General features: G+C 38.0%; 2 protein-coding genes across 6 annotated transcripts in view; one reads left to right on the plus strand and one right to left on the minus strand.

Moving 5' to 3' along the window:
• gbf1 (golgi brefeldin A resistant guanine nucleotide exchange factor 1) overlaps positions 1-12,051 on the plus strand; it is a 99,384-nt gene extending 87,333 nt beyond the window's left edge. For 3 of the 4 annotated variants that reach the window (XM_022684820.2, XM_007240351.4, XM_007240353.4), the window contains 9 exons: positions 322-571; positions 1,627-1,829; positions 3,716-3,866; positions 4,138-4,268; positions 4,364-4,465; positions 5,067-5,180; positions 7,767-7,944; positions 8,108-8,272; positions 9,624-12,051. In XM_022684820.2, the coding sequence (XP_022540541.2) occupies positions 322-571; positions 1,627-1,829; positions 3,716-3,866; positions 4,138-4,268; positions 4,364-4,465; positions 5,067-5,180; positions 7,767-7,944; positions 8,108-8,272; positions 9,624-9,877 (1,548 nt within the window). In that variant the 3' untranslated portion in view covers positions 9,878-12,051. The remainder of the gene's footprint in view (positions 1-321; positions 572-1,626; positions 1,830-3,715; positions 3,867-4,137; positions 4,269-4,363; positions 4,466-5,066; positions 5,181-7,766; positions 7,945-8,107; positions 8,273-9,623) is intronic. The other variant, XM_022684821.2, reaches the window with a different exon arrangement.
• A 1,609-nt stretch (positions 12,052-13,660) lies between these two features.
• LOC103028519 (core histone macro-H2A.2) lies at positions 13,661-21,105 on the minus strand. 2 transcript variants are annotated; one of them, XM_007240354.4, is made up of 10 exons: positions 20,950-21,105; positions 19,119-19,153; positions 18,352-18,538; positions 18,099-18,205; positions 17,184-17,375; positions 16,911-17,012; positions 16,649-16,748; positions 16,394-16,483; positions 16,107-16,281; positions 13,661-14,341 (listed from the first exon to the last, which is right to left on the minus strand). In XM_007240354.4, the coding sequence occupies exons 3-10, from the start codon at positions 18,521-18,523 to the stop codon at positions 14,176-14,178; spliced, it is 1,104 nt and encodes a 367-aa protein (XP_007240416.1). In that variant the 5' UTR covers positions 18,524-18,538; positions 19,119-19,153; positions 20,950-21,105; the 3' UTR covers positions 13,661-14,175. The 2 variants fall into 2 exon arrangements, with proteins under 2 accessions (XP_007240416.1, XP_007240418.1); XM_007240356.4 differs by having other exon boundaries at positions 19,111-19,153.
• Positions 21,106-22,120: the final 1,015 nt, after the last annotated feature.

The following is a 22,120-nucleotide window of genomic DNA, read 5'->3' on the forward strand; positions in this document are numbered from 1 at the left end:
ACTTTTTTTCTTCTTAATTTCCTCATTTCTAACAGTATTTTTATATCAAAATGGCTTTTTATTGTAGTAAATGTGAACAGGATTCCTCTCTGACCACCTGATAATGTAGTTTAAATAGTCCAATCATCATCCATTCACAATGTTTCCTGTGTGTGCTTTTACACTTTGCTTTCTTGCTGATGAGTGATGAGTAAAATCTGAACATGAGCAAATCACCAAAAATAAAGTAAACGGGCATCTAAAAGTTATTTTTGTTAATTAATTTTTTATTTTTTATTTTTTAACACAAAGCGTGTTTTTCACATTTTTTTTTTCTGCTAGGTGGGTAAAGATGATTTAGATGGCAACAAAGCATCGGTTGCTCCAGGCTCCAAACCCCAGACCCCACCTCCAATCAACCAATACAGTCTGACTCTGGGTCAGGATATGGGCCTGCACGACACCAAGTCCCTCATCAAGTGTGTGGAGTCTCTGTCTTTTATTGTCCGCGACGCTGCACACGTCACCCCTGAGAACTTCGAGCTTTGCGTGAAAGCTATTCGAGTGTTTGTGGAGGCCAGTCTTAATGGAGGTCAGTGTATCTTTCAGCTGTCTGATATTCATGCTGCGTGTCACGCTTATAATACACCTTTCACACATCACCAGTACTCTCTTTTATGTGTATCATTTTTTGCAGTTGAGCACATGCATGTTTAGACTGTTTTAGACTGTAAAAATATTAATTTTACATGATGAAAAAGATGAAAAGATGAAAAAGAATACTTCCTGAAGCCTGCTATTTAACCCAGCCGTCGTTGCCACATTGAATTCCACTCAAACAGCTGTAGCTTCAGGGGGTTCGGCACCTTTACTTAAAATAAATCTCAGTGGGAACAGAGCAGGAGAATAATTAAAAATGTGTGGTGAACTGACATCATAATTCTGCTTCCTCTGGTTTCATTTCCAACCCAACCTTCAGTGTGGCATTTTTTTTCCTCTCCAAAGCCTCATATGTGCAGATTGACTCCTGTGGGATTAGGGAGTCTTAGTGTAGTTCAGTTCCATAGCAGTGTAATTGGATGTGTCAATGTCTGGAAACTCTTTGGTGGGGTACTTTAAGCTGTGTTCTAAGGGTGAGTCATTTAACTCGGGGCGATCTAGCTGCATGACTTGTATGCCCTCACTCCATTTATTCCTCAGTCTCTCAATCCAAGCTATCTTCAGCGGGCTTAGCTAAGACTCATTCAGCACTTTTTTGGCTCTGTCATTAGATGTGGCCCTTTCATTGGTCAGGGGGGGATCCATGCACTTTTGCAGATACCTGCTGTCAACAGGGCTTTGCAGCCTCGCTGTGAGGGCGGCCTGATCAAAGCACCTCGTTTTAATCTGTGCTACGGCTAATGGAAAGAGTGCAGTGAGCAGCACTAGAGGTATTCTTTGTCCTCTGCACACAGGAAGCAAAGTATATGTTGATGTACCTCCAAGACTGCCATGCTATTAATGAAATGTATTGCTGTTGAAAGATAAAAGATGATGTTCCCCAGCCTCAAATTATTGAAAGGGCAGGTAGGTTTGTTCATTACAAAGGTTTAGAGGTTTGTTTGAATTTGCTCACACTGTTTTGCTTCCTCTCTTTCGCTTTCATAGGTTACCGTACCCACGAGAAAAAGAAGAGCCACAAATATGACTCCAAATCCAGCCGACTGCGGAAGAAGCCTCGAGAGAAGGAGGGCGTGTCCCGCCGAACCAAAACCACCAGTCAGCGGCCGTCACGCTCGCACAGTGATGATGAGGAAGACGAGGGTGTGCCAGCTAGCTACCACACTGTGTCTTTACAGGTTAGTCAGGACGTAAGTACCGCAGCCCTTTCCCTTTTACCTCTACCTGTCTGTCCTCATGCCTGTCGCTGGGCCTTTAGCTTTGCAGGGTGGTGGGATTCTTTTGGGATGAGGGTGTGTCTGTGTCTTTTTTTTTTTTTTTTCATTTTCGGTCGTCACACAAATGCATTACAAAATACAATTAGTACAGATGGTCTCTTTAAGCATTTCAGTGGGTTCCTGAGATTAGTGAGGATAAAAAATAATAATTATAATAATAATAAATAAATATATATATATATATATATATTTTTTTTTTTTTAGCATTTATTTATTGTTAGTAAAAGCTTGCCAAATGCTAATACTATTGCAAGAAAAAGGTAACAAAAACTTTGGAGTATTAGTCATCAATGTATAAACCCAAGAAATTACAAGTATATGCCCCTTAAACTAGAATAGTGTCCCATGACTTTTGCCATGTTCCACATAAGTGAAAGAACACTGGACTGAACTGTGAGGTGTATGGGTGGGGTTTTCCAAGTTTAGTAAGAGCAATCTATCACCCACTCTCAGGCCTCACTCTAAATCCAGTAATTCACCTCGCCTTTCCATGAGCATGGCCAGTGATTATCCTTACTCACTAGATAACACCTCACAACTTACACATAGGCAGGCTTTCTCCAAGCCATACCCTGAGGTAACATTTTGTAATTCAGTTACATACTACTATCCCATGAATTTGGCATGGCTGTGTGAAATAATGGTCTGATCGTCACAATTTTAGACAACTTTCTTTCTAAACTGTGTATGTGTTCTGTTTTATTGAGCATACACATTGCAGGCAAGCAAACATAAATGCACATGTTTGCTAATTAGTGAGTTTCAGTAAAACTTAAACAGCAACAATTGTGGTAGTCGTAAGTTTTTGTTTTTATATATAATTGTGAAGAAATTGTCTATAAAAGTGAAGAATCAGACAAGATTTTACTTGTGATCAACATTTTTTGCAAATATATTTATTTTATTGTTTCCTCTCTTTTAGTAATATGTTAATTTTTCAGTTGTACCTTAATTTTTGCTTTTATATTTTGAATTTTGAATGTGAATCCGGCAGTGGTTTAAAATTTGCTGATTAGAGGGACAAAGAGAAATGCTCCAAAATTACTTCAGGAAAAATAAAAAAGAAGCTTCGTTCTCCTGAAAATCAGTGTTTTTACGTATGACCATTGATATTCATTTAATTATTAATGCCAAGTTTAAAATTCAATCAGATAAATTCAGTGAGCAGTTCTTAAATGTTTATATATATATATATATATATATATATATATATATATATATATATATATATAGTGGGGACATGGCTATAAATATTATAATTCTAAAATCTTGATGTAACATGAACAACACAACCATTTCATAACATATATTTTAACATTTTGTTTTAAAAATCATGTCAAATTAGTTCTATGCAATATAAACCATTTGAATGGTTAAATGGTTAGAACAGATCTGTAGAAGCAAAAAATACAGGTTTAAAAGGAGCTTGTTTTTCAACTTTAATCCAGAACAACTACTTTCTATAAATGAGGTCAAATGAACAAACGATGCTCTTAGGATGTTCAGTACATGTCACTTAGGAACTCATTTTGTAAATATGAAGACGGCGTTACAAAGTGATAATTTGAATAGTTTGCATCATTTAAATTTTCATATTTTGTTTCATAAGATTGTGAAGATTGTATTTTACCATACTGTATTTTTTTACCATACTGTATTTTTCATAATGTAAGTTTCATTTCATGTAAGTGCGGTCTCACCCCTCTTACCCATTGATTCAAAACCATAGATGTATAGATATATAGATATATATAATGGGTACTGTAAAGCTAAGGTAATGTGTGCTTCTTCTTTTCCAGTTGTTGGATCTGATGCACACACTGCACACGAGGGCAGCCAGTATCTACAGCTCCTGGGCAGAAGAACAGCGCCATCTGGAGACTGGCGGCAGGAAGATTGAAGCTGACTCTCAAACACTCTGGTCCAGCTGCTGGTGTCCTTTGCTCCAAGGTCAGTCATACAGACCTACACTCTTGCAAGGCCTGTAATATGGGCACTTCATTAATTATGTAACAAATCTACCAAATCAAACATCAATATGGTAATGCTTTGGTGAATACTTTTAGATTTTTGACAACAGAGGATATTTTTTGATCAAGATTTGATAACACAGTTAACGTGGTAACTCTTATATAACATATATACTACTACACAGAGGCATACAAATACTATTATGTTGTGTAGAGCCAAGCATGATAAATAACTGGAGTAACTCCTGCAGGTATGGCTTGGCTGTGCTGTGATGCTAGGCGACAAGTCCGCATGCAAGCTCTTACCTACCTCCAGAGGGCGCTACTCGTACATGACCTACAAACTCTGGATGCTATAGAGTGGGAATCCTGCTTCAACAAGGTCAGTGACTCCATTTGTCTCATGATGATCATTATATGAGTTAAATACCGTATACAGGAATTTCTGACTCAAAAGTTAAACCCCCTCTGTTACAGGTCCTGTTCCCATTGCTGACTAAACTCCTAGACAACATCAGCCCAGCAGATGTTGGAGGCATGGAGGAGACCAGAATGAGAGCCTGCACTCTGCTCTCCAAGGTCTGATTTTTGTGTTTTATATTCACCAATCTATGCAAACATTCAACTCTGGAAAAAATAAGAGACCACTTCAGTTTCGGAATCAGGTATATGTTTGAGTAAAATAAACATTGTGGTTTTATTCTATAAACTACTTACAACATTTCTACCAAATTCCAAATAAAATTATTGTCATTTAGAGCATTTATTTGTAGAAAATGAGAAATGGCTGAAATAACAAAAAAGATGAAGAGCTGATTAGTGATTAAAAAACCTGGTTTTTAATCACAGTTTTCATGGAATCTGGCATGTTCTCCTCCACCAGTCTTACACACTGCTTTTGGATAGCTTTATTCCACTCCAGATGCAAAAAAACAAGCAGTTCAGCTTGGTTTGATGGCTTGTGATCATTCATTTTCCTCTTGATTATATTCCAGAGGTTTTCAATTTCGGTATCAAAATAAAATAAAAAAAAAAGTTTTATTTTTAAGTGGTCTCTGATTTTTTTTTTCCAGAGCTGAACATTCTGTGGTCAAGGGTATCTGTAATGATCAAGAACTGCTACTTATATACTTTTGAACTGAAAAATCTAGGTAATGTTTTGTCTGTTTTCCCTGCTCAGGTCTTCCTCCAGCATCTTTCACCCCTGTTGTCTCTACCCACATTTGCTGCTCTCTGGCTCACTATCCTAGATTTCATGGACAAGTACATGCATGCAGGCTCCAGTGACCTCTTGGTAAGAAATCTATTCAGTCACATTCTCAGATCTACTTAGCATTGTAGCACACAGTGCAGTGCTGTAAATGAAGAGACAGTGTGTTGCTTGGGCAATTTGTAATCCAGCAAGACAGATCAAGATAACCATATTCAATATACTAGTGCTGGGAACACAGGTGGAAAGTGGCCTCCAGCTTTAAGCACAAAATAGTTCACGGACAATGTATTTTTCATAACGAAAACGAGAGGAGAATGAATAAATATGAATATTTGAAAACAAGAACTGTGACAGAATTGATTTTAACTTTTTGTCATTAAATAAAAACTAAACGAGAAGACTACCGAATAGGAAAATTATTTGTAATACATTTTATTTTTGACCAGTGATCGGAATATATGACCCTAACGTTTCAAACCTGCCACAACAAGACATCCTAATGCCTGATCAAAACAGCGCTGTGTGCCCTCTGAAGTGCCAACACTCCCTCTCACTGTAAGAAAAGCAATTTATGGGAAAAGTTCAGCTGTTCTTGGATGGATAACACACAAAACTCGCAAAACATGCATAATAAAAATCAGCAGACAAAAAAACTCACCACCAAGACATTTAGAAACAGGTAAGCTGAAACAAGCAGGCTATGTGTGTGTAACTAAAACCAGCTCATATTTATTTTTAGCATTATTTAACTGGATTTGTGCAATGCGTGATCTTTAGCTAAGCTGTTCAGGTTATATTGGCCACAAACGGCTGCTAAACTCAAGCCGTGAGACAATTTATACAGCCTTCACTGCATTTTACATACAATTACTCCAATAAAACTAAGACATAATAAAGGTTAAGCCCCTTTACATGTAAGTGTGTAACAGATTACCTAGAACATGGAAGAACATGATGATAAATAATGTATAATATATAAGCGATGATAAACGTTCAGTATTTTTCCTAACACTCACTATTTGTGGCAGAAAGCACTGAAGGCAGAATTCTTCCTTCAGTGTTAAGGGAGTTTTTGATTCAAGTTTTTAAAAGCTAGAGAGTTTGTTGTGCTGGTTATTTATATAAGTGTAGCTACATGCATGGAGATTGCTGGTCTTTGGAAAGGACACCAACAGCTAACCATATTTACATACCTGCTTAATACTAAATACCAGCTAAATAAATATTTTGTCTTGTTTTCTTATAGTTCAGTTGCTTTAAAACACTTTTTTTTAGCATAATTTAATTTAATTTTTTAGCATAATTTAAATGTAACAAAATGTAATGTTAATACAAGTTAGCAATACATAATATCAGAATAATAACTTGCACTTAAAATAGAAAAAACATAAAAATACATAACATAAACTAAATATTTTAGGATATTTACTTAAATGAAATTATTAAATTTACTTACTCGACTAAAATATTGTTTTAAGTTTTTGTCGACTAAAACTAGACTAAATCTAATAATAATGAAATGAGTAAAATGTGGCTAAAACTATTTTACATTTTAGTCAAAAGACGAAGACTAAAACTAAATGAATTAAATCAATGTGTCAAAATTAACACTGATGCACACTAGAGAGCACAAACACACAGCGTTAGTGAACACACATGCCCGGATCAGTAGTCAGCCTAAGTAGCAGCTTGCTGAGCCCCGGCATCAAACCCACATCCCACAACTTAATCCGTCATCAGTAGCCTGGTGCTCTGACTGCTGAGCCACTGCTGAGACTAAATTTGACCTTTTACCTCGGCCACTGTCTCAGGATTTGTTCGGGGCTATTAAATCTGTATTAGAGTAATATTAGAGGAATTACAGGCTTTTAGACATGGAACTACAAGTATCTGGACAGTTGTCTGCTTTATTGATGCGGGGTTGTTCACCTTTGAATGATTTCATGATAGTTTATGCACAAGCGACATCACCAGAGCACGTGATCATGAGTCTGAAAACTTAGACTACATCAGTCAGAAAGTTTTGGTTGGATGTTAATCCTCTTATATATGGTAAGGTTGCGAACACAGCCTGCATTGCTTATTGTTTTCATAAACAGCAACTTTTTAGGAACCGGTCACATATTACCCTACAATTTTCTTAGGGGTCAATTTGACCCCATTCAGTGTTTAAAGTCTCTGAAAAAATGGTTGACGTTAGTTTTGTGATTTCATATTTATTGTCTTTTCTTACATTTAATGAAGACAATAAAATATTTCAAGTGTATCAATTAAAATGTCTGTTTTATTAAAGCTGTTTTATATACATAAAACATAAGAAATATCACTTTAGGCCCCAACTTCACGACACAGTGCTTACAATACTTATATAATACTAATATAACATTATAACAATGACAGAACTTATAATTAATCAAATACACAAAAAGTAACTGGCGAATAAACTTTGATAACATGCTAACATCTTTAATTATAATCATTTTCTGGAGGTTTAAACTGCTGATATCATACTGATCCAGAGAATAAAGGGTGTTAATGAATTTGAGGATAGCAGGAGGGTTAATATATCATTCAGTTATTGTTAGCCTGGCTGCTTGTGTTAGTGTATGTGTGTGCAACTGGACCTGGAACTGTCCTATTAAACGTGTTCTTTTCTTTGCTGTGCAGCTGGAGGCGATCCCCGAGTCCCTGAAGAACATGCTGCTTGTGATGGACACTGCAGGCATCTTCCACAGTGCAGACTCCCGCACAGGCTACTCTGACCTGTGGGAAATCACCTGGGAGAGGATTGACTGCTTCCTGCCTCACCTCAGAGAGGAACTCTTCAAACAGGCAGTCATGCCAGGTAACAATACCCACATACTGTGATTCTCCTTTACATCTAAAACACCCAGACCCTCCACTGAGCTTCAGACCTCAAGAGTTCAAATACCTGATATGATGTCTGGCTCTTTTTGTCTGCAAATTCAGTCATTCTTCTGTCTTGATCATCTCTTGAATGTATGCAGAGCCTGTTCCTAATGTTCCTGTTGAGCCTGCTCCATCTCCGGCTCCTGTTTCTCCTGCTTCCTCCCCTGTGCCAGCCCCCGCATCAGTGCCAGCAGCCCCTACAGAGCCAAAGACCCCCAGCAGACCTGCATCACCCCAGAACATGCCAACACCCAGTGCCAACGGTGAGCTTACGACAGTGTAATCCTGATGTTCTGATTTAGAGAACTTCTATATTGCTGTGATTGGTATAGCTGTGTATTGACAAGAACTTGGTGATACAATACAATACATAATGATACAGGGGTTATGTTTCAAATCAGTACTTTATTGAAAAAACTTAATATTGTGATACTTCCATCTGTATTGATAATTACTTGCAACCCTAGTTCTTTGTTAAAGGTCTCATTCCATCGTTTTTTCATTCATTTTAAAATGTTTAGTTGTAGTCTCTAGTATGAATGAAGGCCCTGTGAGCTGGTTTTCATTAAAAAAAAAAGTGCCCCGGTGATCCAGTATAATGCTGCTTTAGATCGGCGAAGGAGTGGGCAGAGAACGATAGGATTTCGGCTCTTGCTCATTAATACTAAACATATCGCCTCTGAACAGCACTGCAATGCCAGGAGACGTTTTAAAATAAAGACATTTTTACACTAATAACAGTCTTTGCAATGTCATATGTTACTTTAGTCCAGGAGTGTCCAAACTACGGCCCGCTTCCTTTTTTGGAGCGGCCCGCGAGGTATTATAGAAATAGAATGAAAGTTGGCCCGCTGTTAAGCAGGTTTTTATAATGTGAGTTTCAAAGTTTGCACTCTAGGTGTCAGAAACGGGCCAAAGAGTCTAAAAGCAGAGGGAATGCACAATTCTAGCGCAGAAAAACGGGCCAACGAGTCTAAAAGTTGCCGTAAATAAGGAGTTTAATATTAAGAGACATCATGAAATGAAACATGAATTTGAAAAATCTCAGTTTACACAACACTGTCAAAGATAAAGATAGTAAGTCAAGTAAAATGGTGTGTAAATGAAATAATCAGGAAAAAAACATTATTTAAAGTGGTATATTTCATTATTTGTTTTATTGCAGAGTGTGGCCCGTGACTTCAAATATATTTCTCCTTCTGGTCCCCAACAAAAAAAGTTTGGACACCCCTGCTTTAGACCATGTGTAATGCTCTGCTAAGTGCAGTTCAAACACTGACCTAGTCTTAGAGTTTCTGTAAAATGGCAAATCCACCGGAGATCCTATGTAAACATAGTTACACACAGAGGTGGGTAGTCCAGGTCCAGAAAGTAAAAATAAATTGACTTTTAACTAGTGTAAACACAACTGTTCTAAACATACACCTACCTAACTCACTGTAGACATAGTGCTTTTCCTGATCGACCTGTTTTTCTGAATATTTCTTTTAATAGCCACTGCAGAATTGGAGGTGGAGAAACATGCTCATGTGCAGCATGCATAGACAAGTCATATAGACCTTTACACTTTAACTAAATCTCTGTTTTTATGTTTTATTTTCTCTCGCTTTACAGGAACTGATAGATCCTCCCCAGTGCCCCCCTCCACCCCACCTGCACCCACTACATTAAAGAGCTGTCCAGATTCCCCACCCTCTCTCAGCCAGTCTCCTCTTATACTCCAGCCTTTAGCATCGCCGCTGCAGGTGGGTGTTCCTCCCATGTCCTTGCCAATCATCCTAAACCCCGCCCTCATTGAGGCCACATCACCCGTACCCCTGCTACCACCTCGGCCGACTGAGCCTGCTGACGCCTCAGAGGTCAAATAGAACACTTCAGTTTGGCCTGGAGGACTGGAAACGGAGGACTTTACATTAACATTAACATTCTTCTGCTTGCCTCATGACCTGGACGAAAAATATATATGAAATCAAATCCATCAGGCCGAGACATGGAAGAAGAAATGAAGAGCAAAAGAGAAACGGTTACGGTTTTGCATGCTCCTCATTTCTGACCTCAGAACATACCCATAAACACGTATAACATCCCCAATACTGTCGAACTGATTATCCTTCATTATTCCCGTTTACACAGATCATATATATTTATTCAGACTAGTCATGTGTAACTGGATTATGAAGGACAAGGTCTACAGTAACAGGACCAGACCACCACTGAATCAGCATTATGTTAAGAGTATTTCTACCCTTATGGGTAGATTTAATATATTAATACTACAGTGCTTCAGATTACTCCTGGAATGAACAGAAATCATATAAAATAATTTATTTCTTTGGGTTCAGCATGATGTGTACTGAATGTGTCTGTTTTACAGATAGAAATATCTTCATTTCTGGGGTACTAAGACTGACAGCACTGTGTCAGGAAGATGATAAAACCATAGACGTGGCTCTAGCACTAACTCCAATCACACCACTCGAGATAATTTCATCTGTATAGTAAAAATAAGTAAACATAATTTATATATTTTTCCAAATACTTGGTTTCTTAGGCTTTGAAATAAATCTATCCTGTGCTCTACGTAGACCATCTTCAGAAATGCTTGCCATACTTGAATCTGGAAAATGTATGCAGTCAAGAGTTGTTCCCCCAAAAATGTAGTGATTTTAAGGAGGATCACACTTCTTCATTGCCCCAGGGGCATGGGACAAATCTCATCTGCCCCCGGGGCAGTAAAGAAATTATTACATTCATGTGATGTGTCTCCTGCCCCAGGGGCATATAAGTATTGCCTGCTGCCCTAGAGGCAGATAAGATTTGTCTGCTGCCCCAGAGGCAGAAGAGATTTGTCCCCTTCCCCAGGGGCAGGGGAGAATTGTCAGCTGCCCCAAGATGAGATGAGATTTGTCAGCTGCCCCAAGGGCAGGTAAAATTTGTCCTCTTCCTCAGGGGCAGATAAGATTTCTCAGCTGCCCTACAGGTGGGTAAGATTTGTCCCTTTCCCCAGGGGGAGGTGATATTTGTCAGCTGCCCCAGAAGCAGATAAGATTTCTCAGCTGCCCCGGGGCAGATATGGTTTGTCCCCTTCCCCAGGGGCAGGTACATTATGTCTTCATAAGAAATGTAGGCAGTGAACTTCCGCATCTAGATCATTCCAGATTTGTCCTTATGTTAAGTGCATCTAAAAGATGGCTTAAGTGACTGAATGTGCTGTCAGCAGAGATCTGCATGTCAGGTTTTATAGTTTATTTTTATTTTTAATCTCCTGAAAGGTCTTAAAAGAGATTTTGTGAATCGAGTCCAGTGTTGAGGTCACATCGTGCATTAGTTTGTTTCTCATATTGGTGTAATTCAAAGTTTAACTGTGACCATTGAGTTTTAAATGCTGCAAATCCTTGAATCTTTATTTTAAAAAATCCACATTTTCAAAGAGAAATTATTCTTTTTATATTAATAAACCTTCAGAGATGCAGACATCAAAGTTTTATCCATTCAGATTCTTTCTTTGAGCGATTGAACATTGTTTGAATTGTACCCAGTTTCCAACATTAATGTAGCTCAAAGGTCTTTTAATTTTTATTTTATTTAGGTTTTCAGCTGTAGGCTTTTCCAGTAGGTCACTTAAGGCCTGATCAAAGTTCAGCCTTCCATTCGTTATATGAGAAAAATAAATAGAATATAAATCTTTAATTACTATTACTATTATTATTATTTTTTTTACAGTAGGCTTGGTTGTGTCCTCTCGCAGTACTCGTGTACTACATTGGAATAATCAAGACGATCTCTCGAGCAGCTGAAGTTCAGAATCATTCAGGAATCATTTGCTTTCTCTGAAGTTAGGACACACTGGCTGCACAAAGCTAAGCGCAGTGGAGAGATGGATGCCTTTTCTTTTCTTCTCCCCCAGTAAAGTTTAAGTGCTTTTGTTGTACTGCATTTAAGAAGGATCAGGCACTAATTCTATAGGCGACAGGAAATTCTGTAAATATATATATGAATAAAATGTACTTTTTACAATGTAATAAATATATGGTAAACAAAACAGATTGTGTGGTGATTTTTGTCTTTAAAAGTAAACGTGTCATTTAATTACACGCTGTAGCAAAATTTGCATGAGAAGTAAGTGAACTCTTTATTCCCTTTGTTGCACATCAATATCTTGTTGATTGCAATGTGCCCATTTTGCACAAAGTGACATTTATACCTTCTCAGATTTTCACATACATATTTATTACATTTACTTCCATTCATTCAGTCTGATTTGTTAAATTAAAACATAATAATTGTATTATAATTGAAGTGTGACGAGACACTAATACCACGAGACGAGACACGATATTGGGTTCACGATAACGAGACGAGACGATATTTAAAAACTTTTTTTTTTTTTGGACAAAATCATATACCACAAACTTAACAGACTGGTTTCTCTCACACATTGATTCTTTAAGGAATAAAAATAAGAATAAAAAATAAAAATACAACTTTTCTAGGTCTTATATAGTGCAAACTACAACCAGTCATATTAAGACTATGGTTTGTGTAGTTTTTTTTCTCCTAAATATCTTGTAATTTAACTATGCAGAAACATAACCAGTTAGATTAAGACTATGCTTGAAGTGCAAACAGAGACAGAACATTTTTAAATACAGTACAGAGCTAAGGGATTAGTACAACTGCCTATGAAACAGGCACTTGTAGGATTTACTTACAGTATTTATATATATGGTTTGTGTCTTGTTGGTCACTCTGTTACCGTTTATTGTTTCCACTGGAGCCAAAATGCAGCCAGACATACAACTTAATAGTAGCAGAAGCATCTTCTATATCAGGGGTATTTAATTATATTAAATAATTAACTTAAGTGCTATATCCTGTAAGGTTGTTTGAACTGAATGATGTAAAAATATAGAAGAAGAAGAAATGCCTCTCTGGACAGAATTTGTTTACATTAATCCCCTGTCTGTCTGTCTGTCGCGCTCAGCGTGACTAGTTTCCGCCCGTTCTCGGGCTCCCTATCTCCTTATAAAGGCGGTTTTTCACGACCGTGACCCTGACAACACGGGTTCGATCCCGCGTGAGGAGTGGTGTGTTTGTTTATTTATTTTTTTCCTTACCGCGTCTGCACAGATCTGATAGACTGAAGAGAGCGTTTGGTGATCTTACCCCACACGTGATTGGTCTGTGAGTTTACTGCGCCGCACAATTAAATCCTTCTCAGTAGTTTATCGGTTTGGGTCCGCATTGGGTCTGCTGAGAGCTGCTCTCACACGCGCTGCTACTGGGTTGTCAGATCCCTCTTAAAAAGTCCACACTAAACTGTATTTTTTTTTTCTCCCGCAGGAGAGGTTTAAGCTTGATGAGAAATATCGTCACATTTAATCTCGCGAGATCTCGTGGCACGATATCTCGTCACACCCTTAATTATAATCGTTTTTGGGGCAGATGTTCACTGGTTTCCATTCTGACCGTTCAGTCAATCCCTTCTTATACTGTAAAAAGATTTGCTCACTAAAAACTCTGAGCATGTAGCTCTTTAAATTAATTTTTATTTGTGTGCTTAAAGCTGTAAAACTGTGTGAGTTCAACTGCAAACATAACTAAATAACTAAACCGATTCAATCCCAAAGAGAAACTCAACCACGAACGACTCAGTGATTACACCTGATGTATGGTGTAAAACATCTGGTTTTATTTCAAATCAGAATGAGAAACACTTTTTCTTAGTAAACTAACTGTATCAGAAACTACACAGGGAATCTAGCTGCAAAACAATGGTCAAAAGTCTTTGTACAACATGGAATGTAAAAACAAGATCAGTCTAAGAATAGAAATGGCAAAAATTAATTTTTATCTACTTGAACTGGTGCCATAAAGGAGAACAGTGTAACATAAATGCGTACAGTACTTCACTCACAAACAGCCTTGTTTATACACCTTCTGTTCTGAATATACCTATAGTACCTTCAGTCTCGCTATACGAACTGGGAAAACCACCTGCTTGCTGCTGCTGATAGCCTGGATGCTAATTTCTGCCAATTCAAATTTGTTTCAATGACCAAAAAATTATGAGGTACAGACGATTCATCTGAAGAACATTTAAACAGACTAGCATCCAGGCTATGAAACCTAAAAACACAACAAACCCGCGGTGGGACGATGCTGATCACTTGCTGTCCATCTTGGCCATTTCCTGCAGATAGATCCCGATGCTCTCACTGTCAAAGAGCACAAAGTAAATGTTCTTCAGTGAGGAGGTGGTTGCGGAAACAAAATGGTTTGAAATGGCCTTCAGTATCAGCTGGGCTGCAGTTTGCTTTGGGAAACCATTTCTGAAAAAGATTGAAAAACAAGAAATATTTAAGTGTGTTTACGTGCAATTCATAAACCAATTTATTATCAGATTTTTGCAGGGGTCTGACTATTCATTCAAGCACTATAAGGCGCACTTAAAATCCTTTAATTGTCCCAAAAATTGACAGTGCGTCTTATAATCCAATGCGCCTTATGTAAGAATTCTACCAGCCAGATTGTAAGGAGCAGTAAGGCCACTACAAGTTAGCATTAGCCACTATGCTAGCTCTAGCTCTCAGCGCTCGCTCTTGTGCCGTTTAGAGGTGAGTATATCGGACTGTAGTTTTTACTGTGTTAAAACAAGCTACGTGGGACAAACCGCTAGCTAATAGCACCCAGGCTTACCGGAACACTCAGGTTACTTAGTGTAGTGCTGTTGGGCGGCATTTACTAGTAGTAAGCACTGCTTACCAGGCTAGCGCTGCTGCTAACTGTGCTGGTGCAAACATTGTAATTTAAGATTACTGTAAATAAACAGAGGCGCTTTACACATTTTTTACAGTTTTGTTTACTTGGGCGCTTCTTTCTGCTTCCCCATTAGAAGAAAAACATGGCAACACCTTTGTTCTTTACTACTGTCATTTACAATGCACCTTATTCATGAAAACAGACCAGAAAATAGATGTTCATTGATAGTTTGTCTTATAATAGGGTGCACTTTATAGTCCGTAAAATACTGTAGTCATGTAAACTGCATACTCCAATTTCTTAGATCGGGGTAAGGTCTAAAAAAAAAATGCAACTAAAGAATATGATGGCGAGGTGTATGTCAACTCTGATTAATCTGCAGTGTGACTGCGTGGATACAGACTGTGGTACCGGAAATATACAAACAGTGTGCAACACAGCACCTGTGAGAGGCTGACAAAACACTTTCAAAGTGAACTGACATTCAATAATGTATATTTTCTTCATCTATTTTTTAGCTGATGATCATATTGTAGCTTTATATATTTGTATAAAAACTGTGTGCCAAGTGCCAATTACATATATATGTATGTATGGCTGCAAAGCAAACATCAAATTATTAACCTTCTCACATAAACTCAGTTTTCCCATCATATGATTACCCAGAGCTCACTAGAAAGCATTCATTGTACTCATTTCAGTGAACACCAGCCTATGACCACTTTACCACATTAAACACCGTGGCCTTCCCTAATGTGAATGATGGTGGAAACAGATTGCTTGCTCAGTGGTCAAGTAGTTTCATGGGCTGTAGTTTCATTCCCAGTTTAATCCCATATTTACTGAGAGCTGCCCATTCAGCATTTCTGATATACCCTTAGGTAAAGCTGCCTCAGGAACAGCCTCAGTAACAAAAATGTTGAGTTATGCAAAAATGTCTGCTCATGAGAAAAGATTGATTTAGGGATTTAATACAGTGGTATATGGAGAGCTGAGCTGCATTAACTCACGTTGCTTGTTTGGAAGCAGAAAGTCTTTGCAACTGCCCATGCCGTCTTTCCATCAAATAAACTAATCATCTAGCTAGCGTTTATCAGTCACACAGCAGTGAGATCTAATGATGGGTATAAATTGTCTTTTGGCTCAACAAGAGATTTATTGTTATTGTATACAACTGCTGATAGCAACATAAATGAGGGTAATCACGATCTCTCTGGCTGCTCCCCAGTAGAGAAAAAAGGCTAATTCTACAGCTAAATCTAAATGAGATTTACAAATAAATATTCGCCCCCCAAAAAACCCAAAAAAACAGTTTTTGCTGTTTTGAAATCTCACCTTCCAGCTGGCAGAGATGGGAAGGCCACAGATTTGAGCTTCTTCTCTTCTGCAGCAGAGAGGCAGTTTTTCACGGTCTTCTCCAGCTGATCCTCACACCTCTCAGAGCCCCACTGCGGGACGTTGCAGTGGATGATGAAACGTGCTGCCATACCGCTAGCCTGGCTAACCACGGCTGCAAATTAAGGAGCAAGGGACACAACATGTTGTAGACAGAAAACATGAATATCTTACAAAATATCACTCTATACTTTAAACAAAAGCTTTACAGGGTAAACAAATTCTACCTGACGCGACCTCCAAAGGACTGTGTGATTTCCTCAGTTCTTTCACAGCATCCAGGAAATCCTTCCCCCCAGCCTTCTCCAGGGCATTCCCTGTATCACACAGGAAGAAGGTGCAAACAGTGCACAGCAATTATCTACAGCAATAAACAGAAATCTGAATCTACGCTTGGAGATATATTTCTATAGCTGAGGTGCATTTCATTTTATAAGCTCCTCATAAATTTGATCATAATCACCATGCTGTTGTCCACTTACCAACTCCATCTTTCAGATCAATATCTGCATTTGTGGGATTAATAATTCCCTCCACTTTGATGTTTCCAATCTTGCTCAGCTCGCTCTCTGTAAGAGACAACTGGTACAAAAAAAATAAAGAGGTAAGAGATGTTAGCCTCTTATTGTATCATTGTATCAGTATTGTATCATATCCAGTGTATTAATGTTTCACCATACAAACATAAATGAAGTGCACTGTGAAAGACGAGTGCAATCACAAAATCCACCATTTAATGCAAACCTTTTGTCCCAGGAACAAACTCTTCGCTGAGAGAATAGTAAATCCCTCTCCTGGTCCATCATCCACTGTGTTGGATCCATCTTTGTCGTTCTCTGTAGTCTTCTGCATCCAAAAAATAGCAACATTTTAACAAAGAGAGGATTGAGTTCCTCACAAAATACAACAGTCCAAAAATTCTGTACTGAGATATGACAATCATACAAAAACAGAAATGTGACAGTGTATTCTTTGGTCAGTTTTGGGCTTTCAGAGAGAAGACAGTACTGGACTGACCCTGGGTTTGCGGCCTGGTTTTCCTCTGCCCTTTTTGGCAGATCTCTTGTTGCTCTTGGATTGTTTCTCCGTCTTCTCTGGGGTGATCGCCTGAGAGTCAACCTTCACTCTGCTTCCTCTCTTCTTGGAGAGCAGCTCAGGATGGATACGAGGCAAAACACCACCATTAGAGATAGTCACCCCTCTGAGCAGCTGCATAAAAAATAAACACAAAAAATACAGCTTGTCTTAAGAATACATAGATAGTAGGAATGTACCAAGCTACTAACTACTACTAATTAATGGTTTAAAATATTTTTTTTTTCCTGCCCAATTATAGTGTTTGTGTGGTTTTATGTGGCCTTATGTGTATGTGTCTTGTATATCTGGACTGATACCTGACCTATAGGAAGCTAAAGTGATATTAGTAAGCTACCTTAGGACATATGAGATGTCTTGCCCCATGTGACAAAGACATAATTAATTATTAATAATATCTCTGAACTCCTATGGGGTTCTTAGCTGCACTCTGCATATATTTGTGCTTCTATGTGAAAATAAAAAACTGTATGTGCAAGCACAGACAATGGGAAAGCCAGTTTAACTGAGACAGTGTGTACTACTGTGGAGTTCTTTACAACTGTATAATAAACCTATGCACACATAAACAACATGACTATTTTAGTGCTATTCTGTACTGACTATCTATCACAAGTAACACATACACTATGCACTTTATTTAACACCTGTTGATTCTCACATATAAAGTGAAATTTCCAACAGATGCCTCAAAACATCTAAAACTGTCTTTTACCACTGATTTCTCCTTTTAAAAAATAGGATGATGACAGTTCTTGAAAGCATTGTTCTTAATAACAGAAATTACAAGCTAAGGTCAATTTTTTACGCTGTTTTTTCATGCAGTCGCTACTGTACCTGGTTCAGCTCCTCATCATTAGCCACAGCTAGCTTGATGTGCCGAGGAGTAATTCTGCCTTTCTTGTTATCTCTTGCTGCATTACCAGCCAACTCCAAAATTTCAGCTGAAAAACATAAATAAAGTGCATGTAACACATTATTTACTGCTATGTAACAAACACAGTACTTAACTGTTTCACAGCTAGTACAGATTTTTTATATGAAAAATATATATAAATGTGACGATATAAAAAAAAAATGAAGCTCTCACCTGCCAGGTACTCAATGACAGCTGCCATGTATACAGGTGCACCCATGCCAATGCGATACTTATGGGTGCCTGTGCGCAGATATCTCATCATTCTCCCAACTGGAAAAATGACCCCTGCCCGGGATGAGCGGGACAGTTTGGTGGTCTTCTTTTTCCCTCCTCTGGCCGACATGTTGCTGCAGATGCACTAGGAACAAAGTATTATAATAATTAAAATAATATATATATATATATATATTTGAACTGTTATATATTATAACATTATACATTACGTTTTATGAGGTTATTTCATATGTAAAAAGAAAAATAGCTGTCCTGCAATCTTTTTTTTACTTTGAAATTGTTTGTACATTGTGAATAGGCTCTTCGTAAATGAAATGAAAATATATTTTCACTTAAGGTTAACATGTTTTCTTTATTGTCTCTTGTAAGATGCCATTTTGCGATGGTGACATTTACATATATAGTTAAACCTGTCTTATAATTGACGTATCGTACAAAACACAAACATGTTTTGCAGGCCTTAATATTGCCTAATATGATTCATCAGATTAAAGGCCCAGTAACATTAATGAGTTGGCATGTGAACTTTGTTTATAAAACAGAATTTTTATTAAATTTTATTTTAACATTTTCATATTCTATGACCCACTGGCCATGCTTTTTCTGGGAATATATAAAGCTTAAATAGCTATTTTGGCTGGACTATATTAAGTCGTTTGAAATGTGCTGATAAGTAGATTTAGAAAACAGAACCACCTTCTCACCTCCTACTGGCTCACAGTGTCACTGGATGGATTACCTGCAGGATAACAGACATAGAGTTAAATACAGCAGTGTAGTTTTGGCAGCAGAATATGACTCTGTATATAGGTTATTAAATGCCTAGAAATAGCTAATGTCCCTGATAATGTAAATCCTCAAAAAGAAAATTGGGGTTTAAAACCTAGTTGTTTAATTTTTCCTTTGAAAATAATGAAAACATTTTTTAGCTTATTTCTACACTCGAATGTCAGAAAAAAAAATATATATATATATATATTTTTTTTTATTTTCTTGTAGATTTTCTTGTAATTTATGTTACAAGTTGAAAAAATCTGAAAATAGAGAAAAAAAATTTTTTATTGTTTCAGGAATTTATTTTGAAAAGAAAATACAAATGGATAAAAAAACAAGTGTTCCTTCACTATTTTAATCCCCTTCATGGCATGGTGTTGTTATTTATCTTTATTATAATGTTATATGGCAGATTAACTGTATGTCCAGTACAATGAGGCTTACACCTTGCATGTTTTGGGGGCTTTGTTGTCCTAAATTGACCCAATTCATATGATCAGCTTATAACCAAAAATAAGAGACCAATAAGAGATCTTTGTTTTTACCAAACTGAAAACCTCTGGAAAGGGGAAGAGGAGAATGGATGACCACAGCCATCAAACCATGAATTTTTGCACCAGGAGTGGCATAGTTATTCAAAAGCAGTGTGTAAGACTGGTAAAGGAGAACATGCCAATATGCATGAAAACTGTGATTAAAAACCAGGGTTATTCCACCAAATATTGATTTCTAAAAAATCACATACATGCAAAAATATGAATACATTTTACCTTAAAAAAACGAATTAATGCCAGAATTTTAAATGAAAAAAAAAACAATAAGGTTTTACAATTTTCTTTTTTTTTATGACCTCAAACATACAGAAAATGTAACTGGTTGGTTAAACGTTACACTGACCCTAAAGGATCAGCCAACCAACACATTCCTGTTACCATGACCCATGTAGCTAACCTAGTTACCCGAGCCATGCCATTAACACCTAATTCATAATTCAGATTTCACTCTGCTCAGCACACACAGTGAAAACCGAGGAGTTTACAGCGAGCTTAGCTTAGCTAAGAGGATAATTATTAATAATGATATTATTTGGAGGTTAAAGGTTTCTTCCTTGTCGAGCAGCGTGTTTGTTTTATCTGTGTTTCTGAGGGTAGAGAGGAGAATGGAGGGGAGAAGAAGGGCTGTGGAGCTCTTGCGAGTGACAGACAAGCTTTGTACAGGCGTTTCACACCGCAACGACCTCACACACACACATTTACACACACAGCCTGCAGCGCTTAAAGGCATCGTGCATCCTTAAAAAATACAAATCACACGCAGATATAAAGAAGAGTGAGGCAGTTCTCCCACCGCAGAAATGTGAAATACAGACCCGCCTCCTCCCCCAGCTCCTCTCCCCGCTCCCTCACACCCAGACCCGCCGCTTCGCTGCAGCGGACACCGCTCCGGCTACGTGGGCGACATGGAGAAGACGACGACGAGCCCGAAAAAAGGCCCAGGCTGTGACTTCGCCGCTTTACACGACGGAGAACGCGGTGTGCTGCGGTTCTGCGGAAGCGCCGGGTCGAGGGCGACCTCAGTAAAGGCTGTAACCTGTGATTTACAGCCGCTCCGCCCGTGAAGAGACCCCCATTTTGTTTCTACACGGCCGAGTGTGTGTACTGTGAGTGAGTTCCGTGTAACGGCGGGCTACGGCTAATCCGCGGAGCTCTCCTCCCCTCCAAACCCTTCAAACCCCTCCGCTCCGTCTCCGCAGGAGTTTACCTGTTGTCTCCGACTAACGCCGCATATAAAGCGCAGATATTTCTGTAGACGACGCCGCGAGGAACCCTGGCCCTTATTTCTCCGTATTGTTGTATGTCCTTATGTTGAGCCCTTCTTCTTCCTTAAAAAAAAAAGAAAAAAAGAGAAAACTACAGCCAGTACCACCGTACAGTCGATGGAGGCAGGCTCATGCTACTGACGCTGCTACAGGGAAAATTCAGTTCAGGAAAGACAGACCGCCGAAACGCCCCCCTCCATAAAGGCCATTCGAGTCGAGACCGAGCCACAGCAGCTCAGATCCATCAACTGTTTTCACACTAGATTAATAAATCCGGGTTTTTTCAGTCTGTAGTCGCAGCGACGCTCAACGGAGGGACACGAATCCCCGCGAATCTCCGTGAATCCGGTCTCTGTGTTCACACTTCAGCACAGAGAGAGACAGAGATCCTGTTTCTGTTTTAAAACAGTCGCTGAGATATGTTCTGTTTATTCACCCTCTCTGAGTAAGAGAGAGAGAGAATAACTGTAAATAAATAAAGAGAAATACAGAAACGCATTTTTAATGTTAATCCGGAATTTACCCATATATTTATTTATTTATTTATTTTTTAATTGTATTAATTTAATAATAATAATAATAATAATAATAATAATAATAATAAATATATGTTTTTCTATTATTTATATATTCTAGTTAATCGCCTGTAATGTCTCAATGCTTATCATATTATTTTTTTTATTGTATATTAACGAAAGCCAAAATTTAAATGTTACATTACATGTAACCACAAAATATCTATTATTGCCAATGTTTTTACATCAATAATTTAACATCAAAAGTCAGATTGAAGATTTCTGACTTTATGAAGGACAGTTGCCTACGTGTATTTCCAATAAGGCCCAATGGTTCTTTAGTGCATAGCTTGGGTGATTCTACAGAGGGCAGTAGAAGACCATCACTGTGCAGCTCTGGGTTCTCTCCCCAGCACTGTGTTTACTGTTGCCATGACTGCTTTCAAGACTTAACCCTATGGTGTTGCTATAGTGTTGCTTTCAGGCAACAAAGCACTTTCTTGCTGACTGTAATGTCCTTTCAGTGTGTTTATATTATTACTGAGAATTTATTGTTTTTAGTTTCTTACTAAAACAATGTTTTTTATTTATTGACTCA

The sequence above is a fragment of the Astyanax mexicanus genome, chromosome 7 (assembly GCF_023375975.1).
Source record: "Astyanax mexicanus isolate ESR-SI-001 chromosome 7, AstMex3_surface, whole genome shotgun sequence".
Taxonomy (NCBI): domain Eukaryota; kingdom Metazoa; phylum Chordata; class Actinopteri; order Characiformes; family Acestrorhamphidae; genus Astyanax; species Astyanax mexicanus.